The 13,640-nt window shown below is 49.4% G+C and overlaps 8 protein-coding genes across 8 annotated transcripts; 5 read left to right on the forward strand and 3 right to left on the reverse strand.

Moving 5' to 3' along the window:
* Window positions 1-221: 221 nt before the first annotated feature.
* Window positions 222-1,523, reverse strand: N7510_011275 (putative LPS glycosyltransferase; the record flags this gene model as incomplete). The annotated part of the gene is made up of 4 exons (XM_056983200.1): window positions 222-963; window positions 1,021-1,091; window positions 1,143-1,286; window positions 1,338-1,523. The coding sequence occupies 4 exons, from the start codon at window positions 1,521-1,523 to the stop codon at window positions 222-224; spliced, it is 1,143 nt and encodes a 380-aa protein (XP_056828694.1).
* Window positions 1,524-1,860: 337 nt separating this feature from the next.
* N7510_011276 (uncharacterized protein) lies at window positions 1,861-3,078 on the reverse strand (the record flags this gene model as incomplete). The annotated part of the gene is made up of 1 exon (XM_056983201.1): window positions 1,861-3,078. One exon carries the CDS (start codon window positions 3,076-3,078, stop codon window positions 1,861-1,863), a length of 1,218 nt encoding a protein of 405 aa, XP_056828695.1.
* A 416-nt stretch (window positions 3,079-3,494) lies between these two features.
* N7510_011277 (uncharacterized protein) lies at window positions 3,495-3,746 on the forward strand (the record flags this gene model as incomplete). The annotated part of the gene is made up of 1 exon (XM_056983202.1): window positions 3,495-3,746. The coding sequence occupies one exon, from the start codon at window positions 3,495-3,497 to the stop codon at window positions 3,744-3,746; it is 252 nt and encodes an 83-aa protein (XP_056828696.1).
* A 38-nt stretch (window positions 3,747-3,784) lies between these two features.
* Window positions 3,785-4,689, forward strand: N7510_011278 (solute transporter; the record flags this gene model as incomplete). The annotated part of the gene is made up of 2 exons (XM_056983203.1): window positions 3,785-4,420; window positions 4,495-4,689. The coding sequence occupies 2 exons, from the start codon at window positions 3,785-3,787 to the stop codon at window positions 4,687-4,689; spliced, it is 831 nt and encodes a 276-aa protein (XP_056828697.1).
* A 1,095-nt stretch (window positions 4,690-5,784) lies between these two features.
* Window positions 5,785-6,771, forward strand: N7510_011279 (uncharacterized protein; the record flags this gene model as incomplete). Its single annotated transcript, XM_056983204.1, has 1 exon — window positions 5,785-6,771. One exon carries the CDS (start codon window positions 5,785-5,787, stop codon window positions 6,769-6,771), a length of 987 nt encoding a protein of 328 aa, XP_056828698.1.
* A 252-nt stretch (window positions 6,772-7,023) lies between these two features.
* N7510_011280 (putative PHD transcription factor) lies at window positions 7,024-8,809 on the reverse strand (the record flags this gene model as incomplete). The annotated part of the gene is made up of 2 exons (XM_056983205.1): window positions 7,024-8,015; window positions 8,074-8,809. 2 exons carry the CDS (start codon window positions 8,807-8,809, stop codon window positions 7,024-7,026), a joined length of 1,728 nt encoding a protein of 575 aa, XP_056828699.1.
* Window positions 8,810-9,705: 896 nt separating this feature from the next.
* On the forward strand, window positions 9,706-11,884 carry N7510_011281 (transcription factor domain-containing protein; the record flags this gene model as incomplete). The annotated part of the gene is made up of 2 exons (XM_056983206.1): window positions 9,706-11,252; window positions 11,305-11,884. The coding sequence occupies 2 exons, from the start codon at window positions 9,706-9,708 to the stop codon at window positions 11,882-11,884; spliced, it is 2,127 nt and encodes a 708-aa protein (XP_056828700.1).
* An 801-nt stretch (window positions 11,885-12,685) lies between these two features.
* Window positions 12,686-13,360, forward strand: N7510_011282 (uncharacterized protein; the record flags this gene model as incomplete). The annotated part of the gene is made up of 1 exon (XM_056983207.1): window positions 12,686-13,360. One exon carries the CDS (start codon window positions 12,686-12,688, stop codon window positions 13,358-13,360), a length of 675 nt encoding a protein of 224 aa, XP_056828701.1.
* Between the last annotated feature and the right edge of the window lie 280 nt (window positions 13,361-13,640).

A 13,640-nucleotide genomic window follows, 5' to 3' on the forward strand; every position in this document is an offset into this window, starting at 1 on the left:
ATGAGTGCTCAGCTTTGACATAAAACCGGCGTACCCCAGGAAGAAACGGGGGATCAAATTCGATCTCTTCCATTCAAGGCACCTCAACATCTCAACTTTAATTCCAGAAGTATAGCTTATATTCTATAAAAGTGGTATAATTCGGAATAACCTTGCGCCTTAAAATGGAGTTAGTGTAAGAAAACTAACATTTATATCATGCTTATTGAATATACGGGTCATTAGTTGACCAGATACCCCCTAGGATAGACAAATTCCTGTACGCTGATTTCTTTCTCTGTCCATGGTTGATTGTCCCACTGTGAGAAAACAGTTGCATCGCCAGCAGCAAGTCTCTGGATATTGAGTCTCGTGCTATACCCCACATTGACAGATGATTCTTCCCGGATCTCGCTCGCTTCACTGCTGGAAATGTCTGAAAGACGGGAGGATGGGCCAGCCTGTCGGTAGGTGCCAATAATCTGGGGGAAAGGCGCGTAGCAATCAATCTGTCGACGGCCCTTGCCTCCACACAAGTCACTCAGGGCGAGGTCGACTGGTGTGTCTATATGGTCGAGCTCAAGCTGAGCAAGGATTTTCTTTGCTCCTTTGTTTGAAACGGCATAACCATATGTGCAACAACCAGCTTCCGCCTTGAACAAAAATCGCGTAGAATCATCTGGGAATCGTGTCTTCCAGTTGTCAGGAACTCCACCAAGCGTGATTCGATTCTCGATATTCGGGCATGTTGGATCGTCAGGGATGGCATAGAATTTGGTTTCGTTCGGGAATGGGGCGGATCCACATCCTCCAATCCAAAGAAGATCCCAATCTGTTCCATAGGGATGCTGCTTGGAGACTTTACTTTCGCCCTGCAAAGCATGCAACCCCCGGGCAAACTCGTGTAGTTGGGATTTGATGTTCACATCCCAGTCGGCATCGTCCTCGAGAACAAGAGCAGAAGAATATTCGTTTTCAATAACGCTAACGCATTTTGTTAGTAATATTCAATTAGATTGTAGATCCAAGGCAATATCATACTCTAACAAAAAGTTCATATGGGCACGCCAGCATGCGATAATAGCTGGAACCGTGGCTGAAATGTTGTATCCCTATATCAGTGGTAAGTATAAAGTTATTTGACCAGTGATAGGAAAGCGTACGCTAGGCATAGCCTTCTGTTGTAACGAAGATGGTAGAACTCCATCGAGCCATTCCACTTTGAAACCGGTTTCCGAGGCTGCTAAGGTGAGGAAATCGCGTTTGTCGGCACGTTCCTTCAATCCGATAGCATAGACATGTCCGAACTAAGTGAGAATTAGCATTAGGGATCCTGAAGCGGAATGTGGAATTATTACCCCAAGAGTCTCATTCTGGATATGAGCAAACGCTTTGTCGCTCGCAAGTTTGCTCGAAATACTTGACAGGTTCTTTGGCCATGTCGCATTGTCGCTCAAATAACCAAGGAACGTGGTAAGAAAAACCCATGCAAAAAATGATGCGGTAACAATCTGCAAAATCCTGCAGCCATTGACAGCAATCATGATTCAAGTCGTTAGGGTGGCACCATACACAAATCTTGGTGTTGTCGTGGGCCTTACAGAGGAAAGTAGAAGAATATCTGGTGGTCCCTTACTTAAGTTATTAAACAATACACGATCTGCAAATTGTCCGTTTCCGGCTGGAGATTGGCATTCCACCAAAATGAAATATCTTCTTCTTGCTCCGCTCCGACGGATTTATCCAAGTTCCCTGTGGACATTGGCGTAACGTGTAATCAGAAAGCGAGCCGAATGAGGGGGTAAGGCGCGCCCGAATAAAGCCGCTATAAGATTTAGTTTCTATTTCCGACAAATTTATGTAAGATAGGTTTTCTCTCGTCTACTCTATAAATCGCCGAACCAGCATATTGAACCGAGTGTTCTGCGTCTTTATAATCTCGGGCGTTAAGCTGTCCAGCTGTGGCGTCACCTGGTGCCAGGCATGATAAGCGAGTTGATGCGGGTACATACTGCCATTGTGGCTGGCAAGAGTCTTCTCAAAGTCTCTGGCCTGGGCGTCGGTAAGTAGCCTGTGCATATACTCTATACCGTCTCCCCAGCTAGGCCAGAAGAAGACTTGTGGCGAAAGGGTGCAGATTTCTTCGGGGAACGCGATGGACCACTCTGCGGGGAGCATGACCGAGTGGGTGTTCCACTCACGTACATCGAAGGTGTTGTAGCTAGCCGTCCAGCGGTCCAAGAATGCAGCGCCCTTTCGCCCTAGAAGGATGCCGTTGCAAAGCCCACCGCGGTTGCGACCCTCGTGGCCGAGAACAACGTCTTTCGTGCTATGTAGCAGGTTGTCAAAGGGTTGAAGAGCGATAATATCCATATCGAAGTAGATCCCACCGTCGCGCTTTATCATGTCTAGCCGCATCACGTCCGAGATGTGAGCTAGATGCCAGTTCTCCTCGACTTGTTTCGGATATTCCTGGTGTAGGTCGTGGTGAATGAGGGTGAGATTAGCGCGCAGCTTCCGTAACCATTTGTTGTCATCGTTGAGGCCGGTATGGTGTAGATTGATCCGGTCTGGCTGGAGAGACACTAGCGCGGCTCGCATACTCAGGTAGCTGATGAAGGACAGTTCAGCCCGATTGAGCCATATGAAGTTCAGGACCTTAGGGATCGGGTCAGGGGATTGTGTTTCACTCCTGAAGCAGTGTCGCTCTTCCGCAGTTTCTTCGGGCAGGTCGTCGAATTCATCCTTCGGCTTCTCAGGCTCTTGGGGAGCTTGTGGGCTACTTTGTTCTGCAGAGGAAGACTGGATCTGATGCGCAACGCTCTCTTGAGTGGCATACGTCGCACTCGATTCTTCTTCAATAGCGACGTTCTCTTGGGGCTGATAAGTTGGGCCCTGCTGATCTCCTTTATCGTAAGTTGGCTCAGCCTTATCTTCTTTAAGATGGGTATGGGCATTAGAGGTGGCCGTATGTTGGTATCCGGCAGCAACGCGACTCAGATGCCAGATGGAGGGCGCAGAAGGATAGGCTAAATGGAGCGTAGTCATTAAGACGATCGCCAGAATTGCGAGCTTGGCGTAAAACTTGAATCGAGACATCTCGGCTGAGAGAGTCCAATGCCCTCTCTGTCTGTGAGGGGTAGGGGCCACAGAGAAGACGACCCCTAAATAGAGAATTATCGTGCGCTGCCTGCATACCGCACATAAGCATCATTGCACTATTCGAAGGGTACAATGATGGTCCCGGTCGGAAACGGTATGTGCAACTGTTTTCGGCCATCGCGAGCGGCGGGTGGTCTAGCGCGGTCAATTAGCGTTCGGACCCACATTCAAGAACAACACCAGATTACCACATGCGTCCAAGATTTTGGCTACCATTTCCGTTAGCATGGCTTCGCTAATAGCGCGCAATTTAATTGTGAAAAGGAAATGTTTGAATCCTTTAAGAAAAACAATTCCCATAATATTAAACAAGAGGCGTCATTTTTGCAGGTGATCACCTTGCCTCAAGAATCATGATTTCTTCGATCCAAGATTTCAAGTCAAAGATCGAAGCAATCGAGTGGCCAAACTTCTGGCCATTCAACTCGCCAGCTCATGTACAATCAAGCGATACCAAATACGAGCTTCTCGGAGATCTCGACCTCATCGAACTCGAGTCTCTCGAACCAACACCACGTGCTGCTGCACGCTCAAGCGCTTCAAATGTCCGAGCGGCGGGGTGGATCATAGTAAATATTGTGTCCACCGTTTTGATTGTAAGTTGATGAACCTACCGGAAAGACTCAATACTCACTAGTATACAATGGCCAAGGTCTTTACCAATAAATCGATTTTCTCCCACGAATCGCTTCGGAAATGCCAGATGGCTTTTACCTCTTTCCACTTCTTGATCACTTCCATTACTCTTTGGATTATGTCGCGTCCATGTTTAGGTGGTTTCGTGGCCAAATCAATACCGCCTCATCGAATTCTTCACCTAGCTGGACTGATGTGCGCTCAGATCGTGCTGCAAAACATATCTCTGGCATATTCATCCGTTATTTTTCACCAGCTAGTCAGGCTACTACTGACGCCAATCACTGCTTTATCGAACTTTTTGCTCTACCAAGCTACAATCCCGAAGGCATCTATTATGCCTCTGGTAATCATGTGCAGCGGGGTCGGCATTGTCTTTTATTACGACACAGTCACAACAGCCGCCGGTGGTGAAACAACATCTCCCACGGGGGCCTTTGCTGCGATCGTCGGTGTGTGCTCTAGTGCCCTATATACAACCCTGGTTGGGAGGTATCACAAAAAGTTCGACGTGACCAGCATGCAACTCTTGTTGAACCAATCATCCCTCGGCACCGGCCTACTGCTGTGTTCGGTGCCTTTCTTTGATACGTTGCCGTCGATGAATGCTCTTTCAGGGAGGTTATATACCTCTCTTCTATTGGTAAGGCTGTCTTAATATTTTCTCCTAGCATAGTCTCTGTTCCGATGGCTAAGATTTATTGTTACTTTTACTAGAGCGGTCTCTGCGCCTTTCTTGTCAACCTCTCTCAATTCTACGTGATCGAGGCCTCGGGTCCTGTTAGCAGCACGGTTGTTGGGCATTTTAAGACTTGCATGATTATAGGTCTAGGCTGGATGGTAAGCGGGCACTCGACTATGAGCCAAAGCATTGCGGGCGTATTCATGGCGCTTGTTGGTATGAGCTGGTAGGTCTTGCTTGGCTTCTTTTTTTTCCTTCTGGATTCGGACTCAAGCTAACCGGCGATTATTGAAGGTATATGTTAACTATACTTCAAAGTCGGGGGTGAAGAGACGCGTCTTGAGCAGCTTGGTTTCTGACCAGACGCATTATGCTCTGCATTGAACTGCCCGTCTCTTTCATCGGGTATCCTCATAGTGACGGACCACTTGTCTCTTTCTATCCTTTGCGACCGGTCATGGGAGAGTGTTGAAACTCTACTCAGTTCGCCTGAGGAGGTCATCAGCTTTCCTGGGAAAACGAACGATTCTTGAGCACAGTGACGGCAAATCAAAGACGTGTTGCCGGATTTATTTCCGGTAAGCGCCGCGATGTCGTGCTATAAATATCAAAACTTGCAACCAAGTGTTATGAGCGTTTTGATTGGATGGGTGATCAAGATCCAGGTACTCTTCCGGACTTCGACTGGGGTGATGGAATCATAATCGAAATCGTCGTTCTACTACCATTTGCGAGAATGGTATAGCGAATTCTTGTATGTAGGTTCAGTTCAGTACTGGAGCCTGACCAGAGAAGAAGCAGGCACAAGAATCTCAAGAAGACTGCCTGCAGATGGCGGCGAAGATCATGACCTAGAATTATTACTGGTGAAGGCGATTGACGATTCAACAGAGATATTCATGGTCTGTCATGAGCTCCTCACTGGTGCTCGTACGTGCAAGTTAGAATGAAGCCGTATGATCATAAAAGGTACATTGTTAAATGGTGAAGCTCTGTTGGAGGTGAAATTGGGATGGGGAATTGGAAATGATATAGATAAGTGCTTATTTCGGAGATGGAACTGATTCTTTTTCTCAGAGCTACCTTGAACGCCATTTTTGGCGCCCAATTTACCGTCACCTAGCGTTGTGGTGAATTCGCATTACCAGAAAATGTCTAGCTGCTTTGTCGACTATATCAGAGGGAGATAGATTGTAGTACTGCTTAGAGTGAATATGTAGGTGGGGCTATCTCCCTAAGCACTTCTTCCAACATTTCTCCCTCCGCCAACAACTTCCTATACTGCCTACCTATGCACTACTGTATACCAGGAAGGTCGCACTAGTATGGCCACTTCCAATTTCTACTCCGCCGAGCCTGCGCTCCCCGTTCTGGCCGATACGCTGCTCTCTCCCTCGCCAACACCCAAACCACCACAATCCAAGAACTCTTGGAGTCTCCAGCACGACCTGGAAAATGGCATCCACCCCAATTCCAGCATATTGCGCCCCGGCGTCATCATCGGCTTCTCCAGAATAAGAGCGAAAAGCCCCGAGAATGATGAATATATTGGCCAGATCCCGCGACACTTGCTCACAACACACCTGCGCTCCAGACAAGCCTCACCAGACCCAAGCGCATTCATTATCCACCCAAACACGTCCAGCGCCTTTGCTGCACGTACTCTACTTAATGATCTCCTATCACCACATCCCTCTCACTCAGCAAATGGTTTATCCAAAGATGAAGCAATCCAGCGCCTCGACTCGGTCCACTTACTCCCGGTGCACGATTTTGCTGGCGCGGCACAGGCCATCAGTAAAGTCTCGAACGAGTTGCAGGAGATGCACTCGCGACGACTAGCGGATGACCAGACGAACCGAATAGCCCCGGATCCCCGGGCGGTACTTCTCATCGTCGTCGGCCTCGACACTCTCGCCGAGGGAGTTATTCGCGCTTCGAATCCGATCAAGGGCGCTGCTCTGCTGGCTGGTGCGTTGCGCACGCTTACTCGCTTGTCTCGTGCGTGTGAATCTTCTCTTTCTGTCCTACTTGTTAATACCCACGGTCTGGGATCGATGTATTCGGGGGCAGATGGGAAAGCAGCATCAAGCACGCACCTCCAAGCAGATACACGAGATGATCAGCTCCATTCAATTTTTCACCCAACTGGCCCGTCTCTGCTGTCTAATCTGCTCGCGAAGACCCTGGACCAAGGAATTGATACCCATCTCCTGCTGTCGGATGTCAAGGGGGCGCAAGTGGTAGAGGTGATCAAGGATAGGGCCGGGAGTGGTGTAGGGAAATGGAGTGTCTGGATTCAGGGCTGCTAGGGTGGGTCTCTACATGGATGATTCACGATTAAGTGAAACTTTGGATTCGTCTATTCCGGGCTGTACATCACTGCGAGCCATACGAACACTGGTCCCAATATCTCCAAGCGCCATTCGCCATGCAAATTACTCTGACAGACCGTGTGCATTCCCGTCTCTGGCAAAGTACCAACCAACTCCGATCCATGAGCTGATGGCAAGTGTAAAGGTAAAAGAGGGTATCAAGCTTTTGTGTTTTCCTTCCGCCCGACTCTATTCGGCATCCGTCTCAGCCCACATCCTCAACGCTGCCCTCTCCACCACCGCCTGTGCTTCATCTTCGCACTGGGCAAGGTCCTCGTCGGCGGTATTTTCCTCGAACACAATGTCCTGCTGCTGCACCTTAACCCACTGCTTGTGTCTTTCGCAACGTTTCTTGGTGCAGATACCGCGAGTCAAAAATGCCATCTCGTCTTCGCCATTCTCAACGCCCATCGCAGTATCGCCATCGGCATCCGTGGAGGTGGGAATGATCGGATAACTCGACGCCAGGGACTCGGCGGTGCCTTGTGTGAGCGCGTTTTTCCCGGCATCCGAAAGTCGCCATTCGTCAAACTCTTCATCTGACCAGGATAACCGCGAGTCGAATCCACAGATATCTTTCCATCCGCCTTTGGGATCATTCAGCTTCAACCCCTCAACCACACTTTTGGACCGCTGTCGTACCAAGGCGATGAAACTCGTCCGCACGGCGAGCATCTCTTTGCGGTGGAGGAGCTCTTCACGCAGTTTGCGCAGCTTTTCAAGCCTCGCTGACTCGTCGGCCGTGTATACCACGTCCTTGGCGTCCACGTCAAGTCCCAGTTTGTTGCTGCTCTGTGGTGCAGACTTGGTCATCTGCTTCTCGTCCACGGGACTTGCCTCGTTTTCATCAGCTTCGGGCGGTGGGGAGACGATGCGGTTACCGAGTTTGCGGAATTCCTCTGCGGAGCCCACGCCCATGACGACAGCGCTCAGGTCACCTGCTGTTAGAATACCGCCCATGCTGCCTAAATCTTCGTCGTGTAACTTGTGTGGCTTGTGTGGACGCGAGGAGCCCAGCCTGAGGTGTCGAGTCTGTCGACGCATGAATTCTCGGCCGTGTTCGTCGGAACAATACTTGCTGGGGGGCTTGACCTTCGCGCGCGCGGGCTGGCGGCATTCGATTAGGCGACACATCGGTTTCCATGTTGTGCAGCCTTTGCCTCGTTGGCTGCAGTTAGGGCCTATGATATTGCCTTAGGTTAGTGGCGTTGTTGAAACCATAGTCATATCATGACTTACAGACGTATTTATCGATCAGATCTGCATCTCGCGGATCGATATCAACGCATTTCCCATGGAACCAATCTTCGCAGTCCCCATCACACCCGATCATCCACGTGTGATTATCTGGCCGGCGGCAGATGCAGAATATCTCATTTTCATCCTCGTCGTCCCCATCTCCGGTCGCAGGCCTTTTTCCGCGCTTTTTAGGCTTTCTGTCTTCCGGTGCTGGAGACCCTGCAACTGAAACCGAGCCCTGCTTTTTTGTTTTGCTAGTGCGAGAAACGGGCGTATTGGACCGCCGACCATCAACGCTGTCCGCGTCGGTGTCATTCACTTTGCGCTTCTTAGCAGCGGGCTTCTTGGCCGTTCCTTTCTTTGTAGCTCCCGTCCCTGCCTTTTTATTTGACGCAGGTTTGACCGACGTGGCGGGTGATGATCTTTCAGACGAGGACGCGCGAGATGTTAGCCCGTGCTTGAGATTCGTAACTGTCCTTGAGGTCGGATGGTCATCCACCCCATCTAGCCCCACAGATTTAGTCTCAATCTCATCGCTCGCTGGAAATTCCTCCAAAGTCGAACTAATGGGCTCCGTCTTCACCGAGGGTAGCGCGGTGTCCCGCTTGCTGGGGTCGTAGACTTCCTCGTATGGATCGTTCTTGGTCTCGTGCTGTGAAAGGTGTTGTGTGTCGGTTTCTGCGTGCTCGGCAGTCCCGTTGACATGGTTTGTCACGGCCGCCTCCATTCCCGCCATGGTCATGAATGTTGATTAAATTGATGAGTATGCAATGCGGAAAACGAGCTCTAATGAAAAGAGAGAGAGAGAGAGAGAGATGTGGCACTATAAGGGGGAGTAGTGTGCAAATGTTGTTGTCGCAGCGAAGGGCGAGCTGAGAGCTAGATCAACGCAGGCCCAAATGGGGGTATCGGAGGCATCATGAGAATCGCATAGGCAGTAGGTTGGATCAAATGTTAATGCTTTCGCACGGGATCGTCGGACTGTCCACGCAAGTAAACCGTCAACCAATGCACCTTGTTGCAAGAGTGAGCGTCGCGGCAGGCTCGTCGATTCGCACGCGATTTGCGCGATCCCTGCGCTCAGAGGTTGTCGACGAAACTGGTCCACCAATTTTCGGCTGAGGGGGGTGTGAGGGCGTGAGGTGGCAGAGAGAAAAGAAGACGAGAAGATCAAAACACGTCAATTCGGGCACTGCTTGCGTCGCATCTGCTCCTCAGACTTTCGAATCCGCCGTAAAGTTGCGGCGTCGCGGAGCTTTTGGGCGCGCAGATCAAGGCGGTGAAATACTCACGTGACTCGCGCAGTAACTTTGATCTGATTGGCTCTCTTTGTTCTTTGATTCAGGCCTCAGGTGTCGAGCTCCTCTCCTTGTCGCCGAGATGGATTGACTTGTCAATGCGCATGGTTTTCTATCCCCGCTGTCTCTTGCCCTAAGTTCATATGGTCGATGTCCGATCTCGCTCTTCGGCTTCTGAGCACCGCGAATCCATTATGATTAGTCATCGCTCTGGATTGAACTGCTCTTCCCGTACTGTCCTCTCCTCCTTTGTCCATGTCTGTTCTGTGGTTTGAATTGAATACAGCGAGTCGGATGCCGACTGGCCCTTGGTGGAGCCATTGCTCCATCCGTGATGGAGTCCTCCTCAGAATACATGCCCGAGACGTCTGAACGGGGCTCATTGACGGCGCACTCCAATGATGATAGCCACTTTGTCGGCAGTTCCAGCGGAGTTTATTTCATCAACACGGTCAAACAGGCATTTTCGGGCAGCTTGGATGCATCCGGTCAATCAGGAACTGGATTTCCAACAGCTGAAGACACATTGTTGGGTGCCGATGACTCGCCGCATACTCACCACTCATCTTCTAAAGTTGACTCTACATCCCCCGATGGATTGGGCGAGTCTCCTTTACAATGGACTTACGACCCAACTGTTGTTGCTGTCTTAGGCAGTGCACCTCCACTAGATCTGGCAAAGGAGTTGATGATGATGTACTTCAAAGTTTGGCATCCTCTATTCCCGTTTCTGCACGGGCCTACTTTTCTACAGGCAATGGAGAGACTCTATGCAGGTCCTAACTCTGGACTTACAACAGCCAAATCTACCTCTGACCACCGGAGTGCTTGCTGGACGACAATATTTCAATGTGTTTTCAACCTCGCTAGTCTTCTGCGATCGGATCTGGATCTTCCAACCCAGTGTACAATTCCGTCGCCCAGCAGCATCAACCCATTGTTGGGGTCTCTTTCCTCTCGACACGACATACCGTCTTTTCAGGCACTTTTAGCAACTCAGGTCTATCTAGTTGCAACCATGTCACTTCGGCCAGCTTCGACTGTCGGTGGCTGTATTCTTCGGTCTATGCTTCACGCCGGCCTGCATCGTTGTCCATTCCGATACCGTGAGCTTTCTTCGCATGATCGGCACCTGCGAAAACGCATATTTTGGTGTGCATATGCTATCGATCGATATCTCAGCCAGGCATTGGGTCTACCCCTTGGTATCCAAGATTCGGACATTGATGTGTGCCTGCCTGCTGCGCGGGAGATACACTCTTCTCGACATCAGAGGGGCATACCTTACAATGCACAGCAGTACCTTATACCGGATGACTGCCAGGCTTACGGCCAAATAGACCCATATAATGCACCCATTGGCACCATGAGGAATGAGCACAAGAATCAAAGTGTAAAGGAGAACATCCTTGCCAGTTATGTTGATTCCGGCACACTCACAGGCCGAGCCTTGGAGATATTCCACAAGTCACTCTTGGTCAGATCTGTCCCGCGAAAATCCGTCCTGTTTCTCGTGACCGACGTTCACAAGTGGTGGAACAGCCTTCCTCTCGATCTTCTGGGGAAATCTACAGGGCAACACACTTTGTCGCCGGCTGACAGCCCTTTTGACTTCGGCCCATTCTTCACGGTCTTGTATCAGCATTTGATTCTTCTCATTAATCGACCGTCCTTATCACTCGAACCGACCACTGCAGAATTTTGTTCTGGATTGCAAACATGCATTGGCGCCGCTAGGTCAATTCTTGCTGCATTGAAGGCACAAACAGACAGTCGACAAGCATTATTCTGGCCGGGGTTCCTGTCAGCCGCATGGATGTCTGGATTGGTGCTAGCATTTGCTTGCCAACTAAAGCAATATGCCCTTGAAAAGGCTCTACAGTAAGCTATAATATCGGAGTGACCATTATATACATCTGCTAATGTACTTTAGGGAAATTTCCGAATGTTTGGAATATCTGAAAGTCATGTCTGTTCAGTGGGAGACAGCCAAGCACTGCTTTATGGCGTTATCTTTACTATTGACCAAAATAAAAGAGAGAGAAAGCGATGCGGACGAGAGAGAATATCCTCATCCATATGCTATTCGGTATTTGGAAAGGCCTCCAACCTCTTTTGACAGGTCCGATGAGCGTGGGCAGAGAAAAAGGAAGAATAGTGACGATACGCAGTCGAATACGAACCCATCGACTCAAGTTCCAGGTTCTTCTGGGCGAGAAACGGAACGCTTGCACCCAGCGTTGGCGGCGAGTCGCCAGACCGACTTTTCTCGCGACAGGCCGTCGAAATCGCAATCACTTTCTGCGGAGTCTGCTCAGTCCAGAGATATGAATTCTGCTACAGCAAGCCTTTCAGCCGAGACACCACTGTCCCTAGAAATGCGTTTCCCGAGCTTGGCCAATGATAATGTCACTGGAGAATCAAACTTCGACTTGAATATGGTGGATTTGCTCGATGGAGCGAATTTCGATTCTCTCTTTGATTTAATTGGACAGCAGTATCCCAGTTTCTGATGGGAAACGTATTTGTCTCCAAGTCTTTATACACATATTGAATGGATGTTTCCAAAAATTGTTGCATAGGGCTGCTTAAGACCCAATAGTAACGGTCGCCGACCAAATTACGACTAATTCAGGAGTCTTTGGGTCCCGCCTTGCGAAGAAAAGAACAAGATCAGTGTTCTTAGGAGAATAGAAATGACGATACAATGTCGTATCATTTCTTTCCAATTCCTCACGACAAAGCTTTGTCTTAACTTCAAGTCTACGGTTTCATATGATTTTTTGTTCAGGGCCTTTTCTGAAGTCTATCCTTTCAAGGTACTGAATCTTGTGGACAAACCCGGTTTCTATGCTCATTGTCTCCTAAAAAAGGCTCTCGGTGTTTGAAAGTATATCAATAACCCGTCTCGAGATGAAAGAAAATCCATAATGGAACAAAGCCATAGATATCGAAACATTCAACAATGAGTTCGGACAATGCATTCTCGACGGAGACATGCTTCTAATTTTTGGAACACTCCAAAGAAGACTGTCAATATTCTCCGTGGATCGTGTCTCGCTGACGAATATTTATATGACTTGAATTTCCGTCTTCATGGAATCATCAACCAGCAAGACGATAGATCACACCATAGGAAAACAGAAAAAACGACAGCATTCCAAGTTTCTCTTTTCATAATTCACATTCAAAGTTGATCGCCAAACCACCAGACTAGCATCTACAGGCCGATCGAGGCAATTGGCCTCTCCATTCACACAGGAAGGCCACAAGTCCCTGAATTTGACGTCGCCTTTACAAGGTAAACCCAAAGAATGTCTTTCATGTACTCACCCGGCGGCTTACCGCGCGGTAGCAGCCGTTCTCGGCATAATTCCGGCGGCTCTGGCCATTGTCGACATCGTTGTAGTGGCTGTCGCCATTCCCAAAGTGTTTCCAGTGGCTCCGGCGAACAACACCACGGCCACCACCACGGACACGGTCACCACGGACACCGTGGTCACCGCGCCCACCGCGCTCACCACGACGGGTTCGGTCGATTCGATCAATTCGAGCACCACAACCAGTTTGACAACGGCGACCAGTTCGACTTCTTCGACCACAATGGCAACCGTGCCCATCAGGACCAACATGGCCACCACGGACACCACGAAAACCTCCACGATGCTGACTTTGGACAGTCCGAGGAGCTGAAGTACGTGAACGCTACCTACCACCCTAGCGACGCCGATCTCTCTGAGTGGGAACTCTTCGAGATCGCCAAAGACGCCATCCAGAACGGCAGTGCTACAGTCACCGAAAACCCCGTCATGAATGTGCGACGTCTTGTGTGGTCCATCAAGGTAGAGGGCCGCTTTCCCACCGAGGCTCATGTCCTCAATGAGGCCTACGCCATTTTCAGCCGGATGCAATTAGATATGGAGTTTGAGCGAGGTAACGCTTGGTTCCCTCGTCAATGGGTTTTTCGCTCTCCTAATACGAATTTCTAACCAGTCTTATCTCCACAGGGAAGCGCACCGAAATCGATGTTCTCATTGACAGAGTGACAGATGGATCTGAGATTATTATGCAGAGTCTCTATCGTTGAATTTATGCTTTGGAGTTTGGTTCAGGACTTCGTATTGCTTTCTCCATTGCTTTTACTGTTTTCTTTCATTCTCCTTGGTGAGTTTTCCTCCTGATATTTCCCTTTCCAGATGAAATTCCTTAGAATCTCCTATGTCTGAAAGCTTATAGATTGCGTTGGTTTTCCAAAAGAAAAAAAATTGC

This window comes from Penicillium lagena (genome assembly GCF_028827675.1).
Source record: "Penicillium lagena strain IBT 129212 chromosome Unknown utg000008l_segment0_segment0, whole genome shotgun sequence".
NCBI lineage: Eukaryota > Fungi > Ascomycota > Eurotiomycetes > Eurotiales > Aspergillaceae > Penicillium > Penicillium lagena.